Source organism: Daucus carota, chromosome 1, assembly GCF_001625215.2.
Source record: "Daucus carota subsp. sativus chromosome 1, DH1 v3.0, whole genome shotgun sequence".
Classification (NCBI taxonomy): domain Eukaryota; kingdom Viridiplantae; phylum Streptophyta; class Magnoliopsida; order Apiales; family Apiaceae; genus Daucus; species Daucus carota.
The window spans coordinates 53,262,258-53,282,551 of NC_030381.2; the positions used below are offsets into that span (position 1 = coordinate 53,262,258).

A 20,294-nucleotide genomic window follows, 5' to 3' on the forward strand; every position below is an offset into this window, starting at 1 on the left:
GCGGTGCGGTTTGTGCGGTTTCTATGCTTAAGAATAAAAAATTTTGGTTGAAGTTCGAAATAAAATTTAAATATACAATAATTAAAATCTTTTCTTGTAATGAATTTATATGATATTTATCATTTTAAAACTACAACAACCACTAAAAAACACAAACAAAAGTGTAAATATGATAATAAATATGGGTACTAACTACAAAGAGACATATTATAATAATATAATCATTTCATACAAATTTGGTATAATAGTAATGCGAGATTGATTATATACTATTTAACTATTATTTGAAGAGATTTAACAAATACATATAACATAATTATAAATAATATATATATATAATATAATTTTATTTGACAATCACTAATATATATATATATATATATATATTATAATATCGCGGTGCGGTGCGGTTTGAACCGCACTACTAATATGTTAAACCGCAACCCGCACCGCACCGCGCGGTTTGTGAAAAATTCAAACCGCAACCGCACCACGAAAATTAAAAACCACGTTTTGTGGTGCGGTTTGGCGCGGTGCGGGCGGTTTATGCGGTTTTGGCGGTTTTCTGATCACCCCTAGTTATCGACAAATTTGAACCAAAAATATCGAATTTGTATTCTTATCAGAATGATTTGAGCTAGGAAGTAGCCTGATTTCAGAATTAACGAATAATTTTTAAAATATTTAAATGAAATTAGTTAATAATCTTATTAAATAAATAAATTTATTTAACATAAAATATTACTACGAGTATTCAAAGATAATTGGTTATAGGTTAAAATTTTAAAACTGCTTATTTATGCATGTAAGATTATACGCAAACAATCATTTCCTGATCGTTGATCAATGAGAATCGAAATTTCAACTAACGTATCGACTTTTGGCTCAGTAAAGTTTTTGTATGAAATATAGCTCTTCTATTATATGGATAAACCGTTCTTCACACACTAGTTATAATTAAAAGCATCTGTAATGGGACTGACAATAATCATTGGTTAAATTGGATATATAAGACAATATGTAAAATTTGTTGAACCGGTACATTGTGCTTAGATATTTTGTTTTGATGATATTATCTGTCTATAATTTAAAAACAGTATATTGTTGATATATTTAGATTGGTATAAATAGAATATATAAGTTTTATGTGGTAATAAATGAGTTATAATATTCCCACAAATTTTTACACCCCTGAGTCAGACAAATATAATCATACACATAAGCTAGCTAAAAAACATAGATTAAGGACGGGGTAGGATTGAAGTGTGATTTTTTTTAAAATAATTATATTTGAAATTCACATTTTATAAAAGTTGTATTAAAATTATAAATTTTAAGTTTATATCGGATTTATGAAATCAACATGTATTTATTATCCTGATTAATGTATATATTTAGCTCTTAGTCCATGAGGTATTATATATACACGACGGTAATTTATTAAGAAAAAATATTAATCACAATAAATTACATATACTCATTATATCTTGTTTAGAACGGGATTGAGGATGACAAGATTACATAAATCATACTAAAAGTAAGGAGTCTCGATGATAATTTTTGACTTAATCTGCAACAAGATATAATGAGTGTGATATAAAAATATACATAAAACAAATAAAATGTAAGCATAAAAAAATGATAATACATAAATAAAATTTAAATTTTGTTGATAGATAAAAAGTATTTGAATATTTATTATTTTTACAAATAATTTAAAAGCGCCCGTATAGCTCATACTTCAACTGAGCTTAAAACCTCTTCCAAACGGACCCTAAAAACCCTCCAACACCTTACATATCTCCGGCGACTCTCCGGCAAAATGCCCGGTGTCGCCTCCAACTCCGATGACCTCGCTCTCATCCCTCACTCACCAACCAACTCTCACACAATCGCACTCCACCACACGGTGAAACCCCCAATTTCTCGCCTCTCAATCGCGTGGGCGCGTGGAAACTCCCTGCGCGTCGCCGTTATCCGGAAGCCGCAGGCCGGCGAGTCCGACGACGAGCCGGGAGGACAAGTAGTGGAGGTGAAGCTCGGCGTTGACGAAGCCGATATATACGAGGCGCAGTGGAGGAGAATTGCTTATGGCTCCGTTACTCCGTTTGCGGTGCTTCAGAGTCGAAAAAATTTGAATACGAATGCGTATAATGCTGATCTGTAAATGCCTCTCGAGCCTTCATATTTTTAGTTTTCACTTGAATTTGTCGATTATAATGTATATGTGTATGTTTGTGTTCTTTAGGTTGTTAGATTATTGATCAGAAATCAGAATGCCTCTATTCCGTATTTCCACATAATGCTGACTCGTAAACAATTACATTATGCGTTTAGCAAGAGATATCGTTTTTTAAAATAACAGAAATTAAACTTTGAGTGCCTATAATGCTGACTTGTAAATATCTCTATGGCTAATATTTACATATGTGCACAAGTATTTAGGTCAGATTACGTTATTGAAATGAATGCCTGCATTCCGTATCCTGCCGACTTATAAACAATTCTACGACTTCTTCACATATGTACATATTGCTTTTGCTCTTGCTCGAGTTTGTTTGTTAGTGACATGTGTATATTTGTGTATGTGTTTAGGCCAGCCTATGTGATTGAGTACAGCAGGGAAATAAACTCATTGCTGGGGAATCAAAAAGTGCTTCCTGATCCGGTTATTGAAGATCCGAAAACAGTTCTACAGGTAACACTGATACTTTGTTCTTTAAGTTGGTTTGGATTTGGAAGAATGTTGATTCGTATGTGCTATTGTTTCTCTGTGCATTTTGCTTAGAGGGTTGACGAGCCAACATTTTCGAAAGCGGCTTGGGAACTGATGGAAATATTCTTTGCTGATAAGCAGTCTGATGGTTGGATACCTGAACGCCTTGTTGATTGGTTATCAGTAAGGATTTTAGCTTATCTTTGTTTTTTTCCTGTTGTGATATCATCTACATTTTTTCTTTTGACATTTCCATCTCAATTCATGATTGATTCTGTTATAGTAATGCTTTTATTTGTTACCAGGATTACGACAACCTTATCCACGGAGAGCAACCAACAATCTATTCCAGACTTGTAGATTTTCAAACTGAGCTTGTTAATTTACAGGTTCGGTATTATTAACCTTTAAATGCCTCTACGAGCATGTTTTTTGAATGAAACAATACCCTTATGGTTATTATGCTTTGTACTCTGGCCTCATTGGTTGGCATTGCGAGTTTAATCGTGACTTACCTTATCACTGAAAATCGTTACTCATTAGTGTGTATTGAATGTTATTTCTTAGCCTTTTGATTCTATAATGAAGTGAACTAATTAATGTGTGTGCATGGAATTTTTCAGGCAGTTGAAGAGGATCCCAAGTATTGGGACGTACTATCAGCTGCACTAGCCGTTGGCTGGCTAGATATTGTGGTATGTGTTGAATGCAATTTACTAACTATTGCAGTTGACATCTTTTAATTTGAGTGTAGGATTCACACTATATATGGTTTGTATATACAGTTTAATCATATAATTCAGAACTTTGAGAACATGCATTAAATAGGAGGTGATTTTGATTGCAGGTGAAATTGTTGCGCCTGCACAGTTCTTATCAGCACAATCAAATAGGGAGTCGTGAGGTAAGTAGGAAGTAGCTCTAAGTATTTTTTGTTTGGATTTTATCACTGATCTTGGCATGCTTGTTGACTAAAGTATACAATCATCTGACTTGTCTGGAATCTGGTTGGCTATTTAAACAGACAGAGAATGGATTGGTAGAGACTGTTGTTGTTCTTGTCTCAAAAATGCCACGCCTGCGCCCTAATCTATCAGCAGGAAAATTAGGCGAATGCTTTGACAATAAGCCTGATTTTGTTAAGGTATGCTGTCTAGAATATTGTAAGCCTGTTCCTTCACCCCTTTAACTTATTCGCTCTGCTGGCTTGACTAGGCATGGGAGAAATGGCGAGGACAAATTACTAAGCTCGATTGCAGTGCCTTTTGGCTTCAATGTGGGCATCAGGACACAAGGGAGGGTCTGAAAAAATTGTTGCAAATTATGTTGGGTAATGCTAGTGTCCTTTCTGCTACAACATTTCATTGGGTAGAGCTGTTTATCGGACACTTCCTGTACATCAGACCATTCACTGTGGTCAGTTCCAATGTTATTTCTTCTCCTGAATTTAGAACCAATGAGCTTCTGTGATGGTATAAAGTTTTTCATCTTCTATATCTCTGTTGATGAAGTCTTAAATGACATTGCATATCTTATTTTGCTACAGGGTATGGAAAGCATGTATAATCTTGCTCAGAAATGCATGCAATTCAAACCAGGATCCAGTCCTCATAAATTGATGGAACTACTTAATGGAATTCTTGGAGAAAATACTGAGGTTAGGGGAATATTGTTGACACTGCTGAAGTACTATACCTAGTCTTACTCATTTGTATTAGTCTGAGGTTTTCTTGATTACAACCCATGATCCAGGTTGTCTTAGCTGAATGCTCAAGATCGTTTGGTTCCTGGTGAGTTTCTAGTTTAAGCATATTATCTGTTTGTTTCTTGCTTGGGAAATAGAAGCTTAAATATGTATCTTGTAAATACGTGCACTAGTTCCTCTATTCTTGTTAAAAATGTTATTAGATGTATAATATATAAAAATCCTTGGTTCCATATAAATAACGAGCTGTGGGGTTGTTAGTTGCATATTCATTTAATCCACCCGCTCATGCCACAGAGTATACAATGTGAAAGAATTTCTTCGTCAACTGCTCATGCAACTTTTGGTTCTCCCTTTTAGGATGATTACTCATGCCATTGAGCTGCTAACGGCTGGGAGCACACAAGCAGATATATTATTGCATGAAGAGCGTAATAATCTGGGGGGAATTTGCATAGAGGAGCTCCATCGACTTGTCTATGCCCAAGTTCTGTCTTCACATGCATTAACTTGGCAAGTAAGAAAATAATTTGAAGACCACTATTACTATGATTTTTTCTTACTGTAGTGGATCTTATCCAAATCCATCTAGAACGAGTCCAATTTTTACTTATTTGCAGCCACTTCAACTCCCATCTTCTTTAGCAAATTTTTATGTCTATTTCTACAGATTGCTCCAATATATTTGGCATCATGCAAGAAGCAAGGAATGGGCTTGTTAGAGATATTATTGTACAAACAACCCGTAGGACATAACCAAGTACTGCTCAAGGTTATTGTTTACCTTTGATGTCATTTTTACTTCGAGAAACTAGTATCTGCTGAAGCTGATGGTATCTTTCTATTTACTATACATTTTCTAATTAATAACTTGACATCTTGAGCAGAATATAGAGATTTGCCGGATGTATGAACTTGATAATGTTGGTGCAAACGCAATGAAGGTAGTTCCACCCTTCTAATATAGGAAAGAGATGAGGTTATGATGTGCTTCTATAAGCTACAGTTATTAGAAATATAATATTCTGACACATTGATTTGCTTTGCTTCACTTCTCTTTAATGTTCTATATAAGATTGCCGGTGTACATCACTGGAAGCATGGGAAGAAAGGGTCTGGAGTTTTTTGGCTTCAGCAAGCTCAAGATGAATTTCGTTTGAACAGAATTGCTCAGCAGCTGTTTGATTTTGTTGGGAAGTCGGTCTCTGATGAAAGTTTTAAGGTATTAATAAATTGTGATTTAGATATAATGTATTATCCATCTCCAGTCTACTCCAGCTAACCTATTATATTTTTTATTCCCTCCTGCAGCAATGGGAGGGATTAATTGAATTATTGGGATCTCAGTCTAAAGCTGCGGGTGGTCTGGACTTTCTCCACAAGTAGGCTTACATCTGTTTAGTGCCTTTTGTTTTCTGTGTTCCATTTGCAGAAAGACTGAGTAGGCTATTCCTTCTCTTGATTCCAAATTTCTGTGCTGCTTCAGGTATAGAGATTTCAAGAGATCCCTTCAGCAGGTTACTGATATTGCATGTATTGATGCTGCACGAAAAGCTTCTGAAGCTCTCATATTGGTATATTTTTCCATGCTCAAGTTTACATGTATTGCCTCAATTTAGACTTCAAAAGAACAAATCTTACTGGCAGTATATTTTGGATTTGATTGCCATTTTCATGAGAAAATGACATTAATGGTAAACATTACATCATGTCTAGCATGTTAACTAATCCACATTACAACATGTCTAGCATGTTAATTAATCCAAGTGGCAATGCCTCTTTTTGATTTGCAGCTTATGAAGAACCCATCAACGCCTCAACGTTTCTGGCTATCTCTTTTATATGACTCGGTGAGCTCACCTTATATCTTCCCCCTTACCCTAAAACCAGCTTTTTAGGAATGTTTTATTTTTTGCTAAAAAAACTAATTGTTATTATTCTACTATTTTGAAGCGAAGACGAAGGTGTTGTATCTGCATGTATAGGCCATAGGGAATGTAGAATACAATTTCTTGTTGACACTTTCTTTGCGTGTTGTAATGTGTAGGTGAAATTGCTTAACTGGAAGGAGCGTACTCTCTTAAACGTCCCTCAAACTAACTTGTTACTAAATAAATTGCAAGAGTTGTCGATGGCAAGGCTACGTCCTGACTTTATAGAAGCAGACTTGCCGCCTCAGGCCTTGAGCTCTGTCAGGCTGGCCCTTGCAACTAACCTTGGACGAGCCATCTTGGAGGAGTAATCAGGTTTATATGACTAGAAAATTATATGAAGTATGTTTCTTGCTTCTTTTTTCCTCTTTTTCATTAGTATATTATTGAGATGTTACTGAATTTGTGACCTGTATCTTCTGAGTAAATTTATGGGTTATGTTTACTAGCATAGATGTTGCTTGTGCCACAATTGTCGATAATCTCTTCAGTTGGCGTAGAATAATTAGCTATACCTACACCGGGAGAACTTTTTTATTAAGGATAACTGTCGAGAAAGTTCTTTTAAGTTTACATGTTGATTTTCTCAGAACATAATATTAATTTTATAAAGTCAAGAATTTCTTTTACCTTACATCATCTTCATCTGTATAAAATTGTGGTGTTTTTTCATTTCAGACTTTCCAGGAACAACATTTGAGGATTGGTTGCAACTGTATATCTTTTAGTGTTTTCCAAGTCGGCATGTAAAATTTAAAGAAGAAAATAAAATATACACAATAAAAGAAACACCATGTTCGGAGTTCGCTAACTTATTAGCTAATGTTATTTCAGTTACTTATCCTCAGTTTATTAGAGTAGATTTTATTTGATAATAATATAATATATAACCTTGGTAGAATACTTTTGGAAGGAGGTAGTTTATGCGTTTGCCGGAGGCTTTTCTATTGAAGATCAGTTTATGTGCCAAAATGCCAATAAGAATTTGATGCATACAAGTATATGCCAACATTAATGGATGTCACTCCAATCTATAGAGATATGTTACTATTATGTTCTGCCTCAGACTTTTTTTTTTTTTTAATTTGATTGTTTCAATTTTCAGATATTGTAATGCAGATATGTGCAGGATTTGGTGAAGATGGTCATCATATAAATGTTATACGCACGGTCCTGCACAAGATTCTGCCGCTGCGCAAGATTCTGTCGCTTCTGTGCAGGATACTGTCGTTTCTGTGCAAGATTCTGTTGCTGTGCAGCTTCTGTGCATCTTATTAGTTAGAAGTATGGTCCTATTGAAAATGTAATGCAGCTGGTTTGCTATTGTATTGATTGTACCTAAAGTATATTTAAGTTGTTACTCTATAATATAGTACCGTTATAGGGAGAAGAGATATAGTGGCTGTTTGGCGGGGCTTTTAAGCCCCGCTTCTGGACTTTTAAGTTAGAAGCACTTATTTCGTGGGTGTTTGGGTTGGACTTATAAGTCTTATGAGCACTTATTCGTACCGTTTGTGTAATAAGTCAAGAAGCACTTATAAAAAGCTAGGAATGCTATCTTTTGTTTCAGGACTTCTACTTATTTCCCAAACACTTTAATCACTTATAAGTCTTATCTTGCTTTTAACTTCTACTCCACTTATTTATTTTAAGTAAGAAGCACTTATTTTAAGCCCACCCAAACGGCCCCATAGTTTTGTGAATTTGTTTTAGAATTATTAATATAGAAAACACGAAGAGCTTTCAGCCGAGATGTTCCATGGAAAGATACAACTTTGAAAATGCAGTTAATTTTGTTTAATGATCTGATGGGTGATGAGGTTCCCTTTTCCTGTCCTTAGGCCAGGATGAGAGGCTGAGAGCTAATCTACACTGATACGCTTTTACCTTTGCTTTTTTAAAGCTCTTTTTGTTTTTACTCGGAACTGAAATTAAAAATGATAATAAGAGATGAAAGCAATGATAGTAAATCAAATAGCAGATGCAACAAAGAGAGACGAACGGGAGACAATATAAACGGATCATAAATGGTTCGAGACATAAAAAGAAAGCTGCTGTGCATATGGATAACTAATCTAAGGAGATTTGCTCTGCAAAATATTAGAAACTCGCTTCCAATAATACTTGAAGAAAACATAGAAACATCGAGAAATATGGTCAATAAAATTTCCATGCGCGAGAATATATACAAAATAATTATTTAGGAGAGCAATCAATTAGAATTGCTTGGTGCAGGAATCCAAAACAACTCTCTTCTGCATTTTTCTTTACTTCTGTTATGAATCCTTACGCACAAAATCATGCTCAAAATCCTTACGCAAACGCAGTAATTTTGGTGATTAATATCCAAATTTTATTCGTGTTCTGTATATTTTCGTCGTTTTCTTGAAGTGCTATGTCCATACCGTGTCTTTGCTGAATTTCTGCAGATTTGTGTTTTGAGAGTGAATGCGAAATGTGAGCAATGCAAGATGAAGATGATGAGCGTACTAAGTTCAATTTGCGGTCTATACGTGATTATTATAAATTGTTCTTGAAGGTTATTTTTTCGAGTTTTGTTAAGAGTAACATATTAATAATTTTTCTGTATTTTCATGATTCACGATGCTACAATGCATGGGTGTATTCAGTATTTCAGTTAACGTAGATGCAGACAAGGGCCTAGCCGAAATCGAAGGCCAGGTAGATCCGAATCTTCTCTCAGGAGAGCTGACTAAGATCAGGACTAAAATTTTGTATAAATAGCAAACAATTTTGAAAATTGCAATATCCTGGGGAACTATGGGGAACAATTTTACCGAAGAGTAACCATAATCATCCCGGGGAATTATGTTAATTCTATGCAACTAGCTTTTTAACCCGTGCAAAGCACGGGTTGTTTTAAATTATTTTTTCAATATATCTCATATTTTTTTATTCATCTTTTCCAAATTAAGATTATTTGTGTTATAAACGTAATTTAAATGTAATATTTGTTTGTATTTGAAGTCATATCATGTGTATGTTAGGTTGTTCCTGCTTCCGGCTTCTTAGAGCATCTCCAAGAGCCTCTTCATTTAGGCTCCTAACTTGAGATTTGAGGAGGGAGAGGAAAAATGTTGCTCCAAGAGACTCTTAAATGGCTCTTAAATCTTAAGAGCCTCTTGTTTCTCTCTCCTCTCTCCTCAAAGTTAAGAGCCACCACATGGCTCCTAACTTATTTTTTTACAATAAAAAAAATCTTTCCATCCAATTCACCTCCATCTTTCACTTTCTTTTTTGTTGTAGTGGAGCCCAATATATGAATAAAATATGAAATAGAGAAGAGATGTAGAGAGTATTGTTGGAGTTCACACTCTTAACTTTGTTCTAAATTGCTAAGAACCACATTTTTTATATTATATTTAGGAGCCAACAAGGAGGCTCTTGGAGATGCTCTTAGTTTCTACTTTTATTGACCCGTTTGTGTAAAAAGTCAAAAGCACATATAAGAAACCGAAAATTCCATCTTTTTATCAGGACTTCTACTTTCTTTCAAACACTTTAATAAACTTAAAGTCTAGACTTACTTCTCACTAATAGTCCACTTTTTTTTTTAAGTAAGAAGTCACTTTTTTTAAGTTTATCCAAACGACCCCTATGCTGATGTATATATGTACACATATCGTCACTATAATAATATTTATTAAAATATAATTACAAAAAAAATACACTATTTAAATTTTTTATTATATAATTAAAATACCACTCACCTAAAATTATTGAAAATTTGTTTTAAAAAAATGAGGTTCTTGCCGAATTAGAGTCTTTGTCATATAGTTAAATATTATTTATAATCATTCTAATATATATATATGTGTGTGTGTATATATATATGTATATATTAGTGTGTGTGTGTGTGTGTGTGTGTGTGTGTGTGTGTGTGTGTGTGTGTATAAATTTTATTAAATCATAATAATTAAATTCTAAAAATCAGCCGAATTAACGGAATAATCGATAATCGGACAAATTTTGATCCGATTTGGTAAAATCCGGTTAAATCGATGTCTAATTGGTAAGAGATTTGATTAATAGTTTGAAAATCAGCCAGGATATAAAAAATTACAAAATTTATGGGGAAAATTTAAAGTTTAAAAATGATTATATATTGTTTTAACATATATAATATTAAATTAATTTCAAATAATGATCATGTTTATTAAATCATAATTATAAATATTACTCCCTCCGTCCCTCCCATTTCTTTACACTTTCGTTTTTGAGGTGTCCCATCCAATTCTTTACATTTCAAAACTTACCAAAAATAGTTAATGGGTCCCACTACTTCTCCATTTTTCTTTCCTTTTCACACTACTTTTACTCCAATATCTTGTTTTTATACAATAAAAATCAATGGGTCCCACCACTTCACCCACTTTTCTTCCTCTTTTCCACTACTTTATACATATTTTTCCACTACTTTATACATATTTCTTAACCTCCGTGCTCAACCCATTTGATAAGAAATGGGAGGGACAGAGGGAGTATATATATACTTATATGTATATTGGAGTTTTAATTATAAAGTAATTAATGTATATTAATGAAGAGACATTAATGTCTAATAAATTTGTTAAAATAAAAAGTCAATAATAGCCTCACTATTTATGAATATATATGTATTGTGAGCAAGGGTAGTTTCGTCTCAACGAATTAAATTACTCACACTTGTTCTATTAGATATATAATAGATTGCAAGAGAACAAGCAGCATAATACCATCCAAACCCTTCGTAACAGTGTATATTTTTGAAAATCGTAGTATTTATGTAATGTTACTATGTTCCCGATTGATGGGATTATAATATTTTTAGATTAAAGAACTTGTTGAATATTATATGTTTTAACCGATCTGAAAAAAAAGTCTACTTATTTAGATCGTGTTTTTTTACGATTGAGTTGTAATTAACAGTTTTGAAGTTTATGTTGGATTTCCGGTATAAATTCTTCGCTTTTCGTAAAAAAAAATAATAAGCAAAATAATTATCAAGGTCTTGTAACTTCATTCTAACGGTAAAACCCTCAACTTTTTTTAAACACACGGTAAAAACCCTTATCAAAACTGATCCCACCATCCCAAATTCCCAATACCCCTCGCCTTTCTTGAATCTTTTGTATGTCACAATTGAAGTTTAAAAGATTAAAAATTGAATTGAGAGTGAAAGAACAATTGTAACAGAAAGTGTCGATGGGTTTATCTTGCTACTTGTCAGTAAGAGCATTTGGGGCATCTCTGCTTAGATTCTCAAATGGGGTTTTGCTTAAACCTCCTATCTCTTTCCCTCTTCAAGGTACACTAATCTCCCTCCCTCCCTCTCTCTCTCTCTCTCTCCCTCTCCCTCCCCCTCTCCCTCCCTCCCTCTCCCTATCTCTTTCCCTCTTCAAGGTACACTAATCTCCCTCCCTCCCTCCCTCCCTCTCTCTCTCTCTCTCTCTCTCTCTCTCTCTCTCTCTCTCTCTCCCTCTCCCTCTCCCTCTCCCCCTCGCCGTGTGAATCTTGAATGAAAGTGTTTTGGTACTCAGGTAGCGATTTGATTAGCAGGAAGATATGTTCTCCACTATATAACTCGTTTTCTGCAAATGGGGTTCATTCATTTGAGCTTCAATCTGCGAGAAAGATTTGGACTTCAGGTCCTCTTTGTATGGGAAGGCGATCCAGCAAAATTGCAGGAAGAAAGGTGTGTTCTAGAATATTGTGTAACTGTGTACATGTTTGATTGCTTGTGATGTAACTGAACTTCTATAGCGCATGATAGTGCTGATGACTGGATGAATTTTTTGTTGTTTTTGCATCAATGAATTATATCTCTCACGACTACAAGTTGAAGAATAAAACTGAAGCTTGTCATGAGTAGGTTGGATACTAGAGATGGAAACATTGGAAAATGAATACAGAAGCCCAATTTGTACAAGCTGAAAGAAAAAAAAATATCTTTTCTTATAAATAATGGCGTTTAAGGTCACTTGAAATACCATGCTCAAGAGGGCATCCACCACTAGTAATACTAGATGCGAATTGGGATTGTCATCATTTGTTTGTTGATATTTAGGTTATCCTAGCCCTTAAGACATGATTCAGTTTCTTGCCTTTCTGGAATTTAAGTTGATTACTTAGGTTTGAAAGTTTGTATATAGGTGTTTCTTTGAGGTAATTTGGTTGGAGTGACGGGGGGAAAATCTTTTTTGTTACTTGAATACTAGCGGCGACCAGAATTTGTATTGCTATGGATTAACTTAGAAATCAGAGCATGGTGTGATGCAATTGTGTACGCCGATACACCAAATTGGACTCCACAGAGGGGTATGGATAATCGAGATACAGGTTTAGCCATGGTATTCATAGTTATAAGGATAATCAAGCTTTGCTGTATCCACACATTTTGGAAAAAAATATATTTTGTATAGGTTTGAAATTTTTTAAGTATATATAGGAGGAATTTCAGTAAAGTAAAAGCAATTATGGCTCACACGCTGTGTGCTAAAAGGTTTGTCCTAGTGCAGGGGGCTCAGGATGCTAAGAAGGCAAAGTTGTATTCAAGAATAGGGAAGGAAGTTATATCTGCGTAAGTTTTTCCACAGATAAATTGGTGGAGTTCCAGTGGTGGAATTTCCTACTTGTATGCATTTCGAAGGGCTTCTATTTAGAAGTGATTGGTGGTCTGAATTATTTTTGACAGTTTCATCTGGTTAAGGTGTTTGGTTTAAAGTGAAAAACCAGTTTTTGGGTGTTTCTTACTTGTGAGTAATGTCACAAAGATAATTCTATTAGACTACACTTTTTAATTTCTGCCACTTTTTACAGTGTTAAGAAAGGCGGTCCCAGTCTAGTATCAAACAAGGCATTGGCAGATTTACTCGAGAAATTTAAGGAGCTTGATGTACCCAAAGAAATATTCGAGCGCAATGTTAAGAAAGCTTCTGAAAAGGGACAAGAAGCTTATATTGAGAAAGTTTATGAGGTGTTTAAATCATAATCTCCAAGTGTTAATTATTATTGTGAATGTTTTCTCCATATTTGGCACCAATTATATTAATGTTGATATATTTTGATGTTACAACTCCATAAGTTTCCTGTATATTTAGGTCTATGGATATGGTGGAGCTGGAATTATAGTTGAAGTTCTGACTGACAAAGTTAATAGATCAGTGGCACTTGTCAGAGAGGTTGTGAGGGACTGTGGTGGAAAGATGGCAGATCCTGGATCCATTATGTTTAAGTTCAGGCGTGCTCGAGTTGTCAACATTAAAGCCAAAAATGCTGATAAAGATCAGCTCCTTGCTGTTGCTTTAGATGCTGGTGCTGACGATGTCATTGAACCTCCAATTGATGAAGAGGACAATGAGGAAGATCTATCTGAAAGGTACTGGGTGGCCTTTCCTAATTTATTGGTCGTCGTATTGTTGTGCACGTTCTTGCCCAATTCAATCACTCCTATATGCCTTACTCTTGCATAAGTTTTTGTTATATCTTTTTGTGAATGCGTTATTCTTAAATAATGCTGATCTGTTCAACTTGAAGTCAAAGTCTGATTGATACTTAAATTAGCAGAAAACTAGAGGGACCTTTAAGCAATGCTGGTGGTTAATTTAGAGGAAAAACATTCTGTTATTACTTATTAGGTATATTATTCAAGAGTGTTGCAGTTTACAATTTAAATTAAGTTCAGGTAGAAGAACAGTTTTTCTGGTGTTGTTTCTCAGGTTTTTAGAGGGAAGTCTGTGTAACTTTCTGCAAAGTTATATTAGAATCCTTCTATGTATGGATATTAAACTAGCTTACAACCCGTGCGTTGACAATAATATATAAACATTCTTTGAGATTAAATCTAATGGTTCTCGTCTATATATTGAAAGATCTAACTGTTGTGGGTAATCAAAGGGATAACCAAAAATAGTGGATTAACCAAACTAGATTTTTATACCTGTGTTCGGTTATAATAGTATAGTATGGATAGATTATACGGGTGGCTAGAATCTAGATATAAGCTTAGAAGTTGGTTCCCAATTTGTATTCTGGTAAATCATTATTATTATTGATTGGTGTAGCATCTCCTTTCGCTGTTTGTACAAGGCATTCATCTTCTTCTCTACCATTCCTTGATACCCTCTTATTCTTTTGTAGATACTATAAAATTGTAACCTCCACAGAAAATTACACAGCAATATTATCAAAACTACGCGAGGAAGGAGTAAATTTTGAACCAGACAATGGGTCTGAACTTCTTCCACTAACTACAGTCGAGGTACTTTACTCGTTGCTAACTGTATATTATGCATAATTTTCTATATAATCGGATAAGTTCTCTTGTATTGCTTATAATATTTGACATTATTTGTAGTACTTATTATGCTTGTGTAAATGAGTGCCATATGACAACAATTAGTTACCGTGTAGGATTTGTTAAGCTTTGTCGAGATCCTTAAGATTTCTTAACTTGTAAATTTCTTTGGAAAAAGTGGCATACAAGAGCCAAACTGAAATCTTCTTAATCAATGAAAAAAACTTCTGCAATGGGAATTGATGGAAGTGAATGGGATATTTTAAGAACTTGTGCAAATTATTTATAATAGAGGTACCCTGCCCTATGGGCTATGAGTGGGATATACATGGGTCTCGTTCATGTCGATGTAACCTTGTTATGTAACTGCAAGTTCCTTGGAACTAAAATGAGTTGCTCTGTTTGTTTCACAATTTTTGGAATTGGACAAATGAACTTTTATTTCCGATGTGCTTATAGTTACAATTACACCAAAACATAGGAACTTGGTTAACTAGCTTACCCATGTTTGGATTGGTTTGGTTCAGGATTATTTGTTTTGAATGTTATTACAATTTCCTTAATATAGTAGTGAACATATGGATTCTCTTTGGAAAATATGGTGTTTGGAATTTCTTACTGAAGTTATTTTATATGTTAATCCCTGCAAGACATACTGCTAAGATAGGAATTTGCTAGTTAAATCAAACTGGGTGTGCTTGATGACGCTAAAGAATCATACTGCGACTTTAGACGGAAAAAAGGGCTGATACATACTGCCATACTGGACTGTTACATAATCAGTTCATTGTTGAAGCTTTAGTTATATTAAGGGGCATTGCAAAAATGGAAAAGGTAGGTATATGAAATTCTTACTTTGACATCTGAATGTGGTTTCAGTGATCAGCGGCAGTGTAACTCTTCACGTTTTGTACCAGCTCCTGGTCATCCCAATACCTTCTTGGCCATGGGAGAAGGGCGTGTTGTATATAATCCTAAAGTCACAAGGGCCTTTCTATGCACAGTGTTTAAGTTATGAATGGTTTATAGTGTCATTTCGTGTAAACCATCCTCCATCTTGCTCCTTGTCTATTCCTTCAACATTATGTTATCATACAAGTTAAAAATGCAATCTTCCCTAGAACTTTTTCGATTTCTGGTCCCCATCATAATTGAAAGCTTGAGGAATGTGTTTATTAAGTACACATTGTAGTCTACACCGCCTGGGATTATGTAACTTTTAATTGTACTACGATTTATTAATTTACTAACTCTGAATCGTCACATGCTATACAACTTTGGATGTTGCAACTTGGCATTCTAAAACAGTTGTTAATGTATAAACTTACAGTATTGCTCTTGTTGTAATCTCCATCTGTACAGCATTGCACCTGAACAATTTTGAGTTCGAACTATGCACCGTACCATACATTTGCAGATCTTGTGCATAAGATTACTATTGTGGTTCTATACTAGTTATGATGCCATTTAGGGTCCTTAGTCCTTACTGTTTTAATCATTTGAACTGCAAACTGACTGTCAAACTATCGTCGGGTCTCAGGTAGATGACGAGGCAGAGGACTTGAACAAAGATCTCATGGCCAAATTGCTTGAGCTTGATGACGTGGAGGCTGTTTATACAGACCAGAAATGATCAAATAATTACAGGCTATTGAGCTATTTTTTCAACAAGTAGTTAAGCCTAATCATAAAGCTCCATAGTTCGGCTCAGTAAAGAAAAAGGTATACTGATTCACGCAACATACTTGGTAGAAAGGTTTACATTTTTGTTTAGCTTACAGATTCAAGTTAAGGCATGATCATGTACCAGCATTTGGAAGAGAGTTCATTGCTTTCGGAACTTATAACATTCTTAATTTTTTTACACAAGACAGGTACTCTGTTAATAAAGTGATTGTATGAAAGCACATTATAAAGCAGTGATATGTTAATGCAACAAATGTTTATTGACTGAAACCTTCTTTTCTAGTTAGAGTATCCCATAAACTCAGGATAAAGACTCGAAACTTTCAAATTTTCATTCATGTTTTCCAGTAATATTAGAAGGGTCATGGTCGTAAATGCCGCCTATTATTTTTTAGCCGTTAAATGAATATCAAGCGATCAGATTCCAGCCCTTTTTAATCGTCGGATAGGTACTCGTTTAATGCCTTTAATGACCGGGTGACATAATCACTTCGATTATTTAGCTAAAAACAACCGCTCAACGGACAAATAATCATTTTACTTGTCAAGTGATTAAAAAGTGATGAACGTGTTAAAAAGTTAGATTTTTGGTCAATCTATATTCATCCAATAGCTGAAAAATAATGTCAGGTAATCCTGAAAAATAACAAAGAAGAACATTCGGTTTTTTTTTATTTCTGATCAAAGCAAAAACTGTCAACTACACAAGCACATACATCCATGATCGATTCACGCACAATACACTTCAACGTGCTGCTAGACATTGCCGAAGCCTAAACCCAGATACAAAGCTATATTCCTCTCAACTGAAATAAAATCAAACTAACTTTTACAAAATATATATATTCACATCACAAACAATAAATATGACCAACACATAGCCTCGGTCACTCGACAATCAGACATAGAAATCGACACTATTTTTACAGGACGGAGAGAGTTTAATGTATATTTTTCTCGGTATAGTTATGGCGATTTCTTCGGAACCCAGCATCCATGGAGGCCATAAGGAAGACCATAGGGAAACTTAGCTCTTGCGATTTCTTCGAATGATTTCCCATCTAAGACCAGTGCATAGCCTTCGCCATTTTTGTCACTGATCATCGAGATCACAACCCCTGCAGATGCAAATATTCGTTTTTATTATTTATTGTGATCGAATCTCGAAAGATTTTGTCACGGGATTATAAAATCCGAGATGTACAGATGTGAAGATGCCTTTGGTAAGAATAAATTACTTGATTACTCTAATCTAGAACAGTTTAGTAGTTAATTATAAGTGGAATTACCATCGTCTTCCTCAGTTGCACCAGGCCGTGCCACGAAGAATGGTTCAGACGGAACTGCACCCTCATCGTACCAGTTCTTCGCTTTCTTGTCTACCAGGTCAAGCTGCAATTCGATATCGAAACATTAATTAATTAACCGCATTATCATGCATCTTATATGTCTTACAATTTAGTATTGGTTTTAATAAATCTCGATATAATTGAGAATCTTGTTAAAATATAACATATGACCCCTTGAGATTTTGAGAGAATTGGTCACTTAATAAACTCAGTGTCACAGGAGACTCGGATTCGACCGGTTGAAATTACCTTAGTGAGGGTGTTGGGGAAATTGCATGGACGCACAGCACCGCAAGCATAAGCATACCGGTATGGCTTGCCCAAGAAATCGGGGTTAATGCTGCACATATCCATTCCTCTTCCATGTTCATCTGGATTCAATGCTGCCTCTAGCTTCCCATTTGGACTCCCATCGAATGGTATCACAAATCTACCAACCCTATAATACCAAATAAATTTAAATTCCGTTAATTTTTCATCAACACCGAACACATATATTCCCAGCTTTAGTACATCAGATCGATTTTTTTTCTCCTCTCGGTAATAAGTCCATTACTATTTACTTACCGTGCATCTGGCAAGACATCCTCTTCACCCGAATAAGATCGGAGACTGTTCAATCTGAGCTTATCTAGAATTGTGGTGTCGGCACTATGTTCACAGCAATCAGCAACAACTCCGATCACCCTTCCATCTTCATCTGTTTGCTCATACGCATTAATGAAGTGGAACGTCACAAACAGCGGAACCTCCACACTTGCCACCTTCAATAATATACATTCAGCTATCAAAATTATTACTGAATAAATCTCGACAGTTTTCTGAAATTATCATGATCCGAAGACTGTAACACTGTTCTACGACAAATAAACAATTTCAGAAAAATAAATGAAAAAATATTGTTCGAGATGAGACTCACCACTTTCCCACTAGCTTTGCACATAACATGCACAAAGGCTTTGGATTCGGGGTGCCACTCAAACTTATAAAGCGGAGTCGGCTCGGCCTTGAGTAAATTTTGTGCACAATATCTCAATGGCATCTCCGGCACAACCACATAATGTTCGGTCACCGGAAAAGAGTGAACCCAACCCGGAGCAGGTCCGTTTCTGCAATCCACCCTACCGATCACTTTCCTTTCATTAGTCCCCGGCTCCATCCGGACCACCAAATACCCGGGATTTATCAAATCGGGCAGTAACGTTAAAAATTCCGAATCTGTCACTATCGGATGTGCCGAATGAATTAATCCACCTAAAGTGTCACTATACTCAAACTTGCCTAATGTGTCCAATGTGTCGGGATCGATAATAATCGACCCTTTTTGCGTTTCGGTCAAGCAAACGACCCGGCCGTCGCCTAAATGGACGACGCCGGTGTTTGCATTATCAGTCAAGGAGGCGCCCGAGAATAAATTCGCTAATTCACCGATGTAGGCCAAGAAATTGTCTTGCTTAGGAACTTCGGAAAATTCACGATAGCAAAGCTTGTTGTTCTTCTTAGCAGCTATATATGCATCGGATTCGAGCTGGCGGTGCCCCATCACGAGATGTCCGTTCTCGAAGCGGAGCCGGACTAGGGTGGCGTAGCCGTCGAAGAGGTGCCGGAAGTTGTAGTCGCCTACGTGCCATAATCCCGGTCCGTTCCTTAAGTACGTCCCGTTCTGCATGCAATAAATAGATCAATATTATTAGGGTTTCTTTTTCCAAAAATGTGCATTATTGAATAAATAGTTTTAAAAAAATTGCTAGCATATATAAATAATTAAAGTTGCCCCATGTTGGAGAAAAACTAAAGCGCCAACAAGATGAATGATTATACATTTATACATCATGATTGTTCCCCATATAAATTAGTTGCAAAAATATATGAGTTAAATTATGCATCCATGAGAAATAATGCTGGTATATTTTATATTTTCTGTCCGCGTGGATCTTAAAAAAATGTTCCTCCCGTGAACAATGAAAATCAAAGCCATGAAGTACATAGCTATGATAAATTTGTAGTTAAGTTTCGAGAGGAGGGTTTAACAGGATCATCTATTATAACGTACCAGCCAAAGGGGCAATTCGCCTTCGACAGTGAGCTCCCCCTCCCAACGCTCTTGTTTGACACTAGTCCATGCCGCAAGCTTCTTAGTCTCATCATTTTTTCCAGTTCTTGGATTACCAACAACTCCCGGTGGTGGTTGCGTTGCAATACTCACGATGGCCGTGTTGCGTTTCTTAGCAAAACTACTATCGTTAGTAGTGACCGAACCGAAACTGAAACTGAAACCGCCTCGAAAATCATCGAACTTACCTGAAACAGCCTTGTTCAGATTAACTCCCGAGGCTGAAAGTGCGAGAGAAGCCATGTCTAAAGATGCAAATGATAAGTGTTAATTCAAGTAGTAGTTTTAAATATGAACTACTTTGTCTATGCCCAACATATTTATAGTACCTGAAAATTACTTAGTACTATTCGATTCGTCAGGTATCTTGATTGGAGGAATTCCCTTGCACTACAAGACACTTTGATTTACTATGTAATAAAATATATTTTGCATCGTAGTGAATCACAGTCAATTTCGCGGAGCTGTGATCCAAGTAAAAAGACACGTGGCATGCAC

General features: G+C 35.4%; 3 protein-coding genes across 8 annotated transcripts; 2 read left to right on the forward strand and 1 right to left on the reverse strand.

The window, feature by feature from the left end:
• The first annotated feature begins 1,729 nt into the window (after positions 1–1,729).
• LOC108204458 (nuclear pore complex protein NUP85) lies at positions 1,730–7,921 on the forward strand. Of its 4 annotated transcripts, none has more exons than XM_017373908.2 (19): positions 1,730–2,163; positions 2,596–2,698; positions 2,789–2,899; positions 3,022–3,105; positions 3,340–3,411; positions 3,564–3,620; positions 3,741–3,860; positions 3,932–4,132; positions 4,263–4,373; positions 4,469–4,506; positions 4,782–4,938; positions 5,092–5,193; positions 5,309–5,365; positions 5,497–5,643; positions 5,733–5,803; positions 5,908–5,995; positions 6,215–6,271; positions 6,469–6,694; positions 7,458–7,921. In XM_017373908.2, the coding sequence occupies exons 1-18, from the start codon at positions 1,823–1,825 to the stop codon at positions 6,661–6,663; spliced, it is 2,112 nt and encodes a 703-aa protein (XP_017229397.1). In that variant the 5' UTR covers positions 1,730–1,822; the 3' UTR covers positions 6,664–6,694; positions 7,458–7,921. The 4 variants fall into 4 exon arrangements, with proteins under 4 accessions (XP_017229397.1, XP_017229398.1, XP_017229399.1 ...); XM_017373909.2 differs by having other exon boundaries at positions 7,472–7,921; XM_017373910.2 differs by having other exon boundaries at positions 7,482–7,921.
• A 3,565-nt stretch (positions 7,922–11,486) lies between these two features.
• LOC108204460 (probable transcriptional regulatory protein At2g25830) lies at positions 11,487–16,600 on the forward strand. Of its 3 annotated transcripts, none has more exons than XM_064086077.1 (7): positions 11,487–11,660; positions 11,893–12,047; positions 12,871–12,932; positions 13,172–13,328; positions 13,453–13,730; positions 14,492–14,612; positions 15,528–16,176. In XM_064086077.1, the coding sequence occupies exons 1-7, from the start codon at positions 11,558–11,560 to the stop codon at positions 15,528–15,530; spliced, it is 879 nt and encodes a 292-aa protein (XP_063942147.1). In that variant the 5' UTR covers positions 11,487–11,557; the 3' UTR covers positions 15,531–16,176. The 3 variants fall into 3 exon arrangements, with proteins under 3 accessions (XP_063942147.1, XP_017229402.1, XP_063942148.1); XM_017373913.2 differs by lacking the exon at positions 15,528–16,176 and adding an exon at positions 16,189–16,598 and having other exon boundaries at positions 11,489–11,660; XM_064086078.1 differs by lacking the exons at positions 11,487–11,660; positions 15,528–16,176 and adding exons at positions 12,505–12,670; positions 16,189–16,600 and having other exon boundaries at positions 11,910–12,047.
• Positions 16,601–16,978: 378 nt separating this feature from the next.
• On the reverse strand, positions 16,979–20,129 carry LOC108215310 (carotenoid cleavage dioxygenase 8 homolog B, chloroplastic). Its single transcript, XM_017387758.2, has 6 exons — positions 19,737–20,129; positions 18,603–19,346; positions 18,251–18,447; positions 17,933–18,122; positions 17,624–17,726; positions 16,979–17,452 (listed from the first exon to the last, which is right to left on the reverse strand). The coding sequence occupies exons 1-6, from the start codon at positions 20,037–20,039 to the stop codon at positions 17,301–17,303; spliced, it is 1,689 nt and encodes a 562-aa protein (XP_017243247.1). The 5' UTR covers positions 20,040–20,129; the 3' UTR covers positions 16,979–17,300.
• Positions 20,130–20,294: the final 165 nt, after the last annotated feature.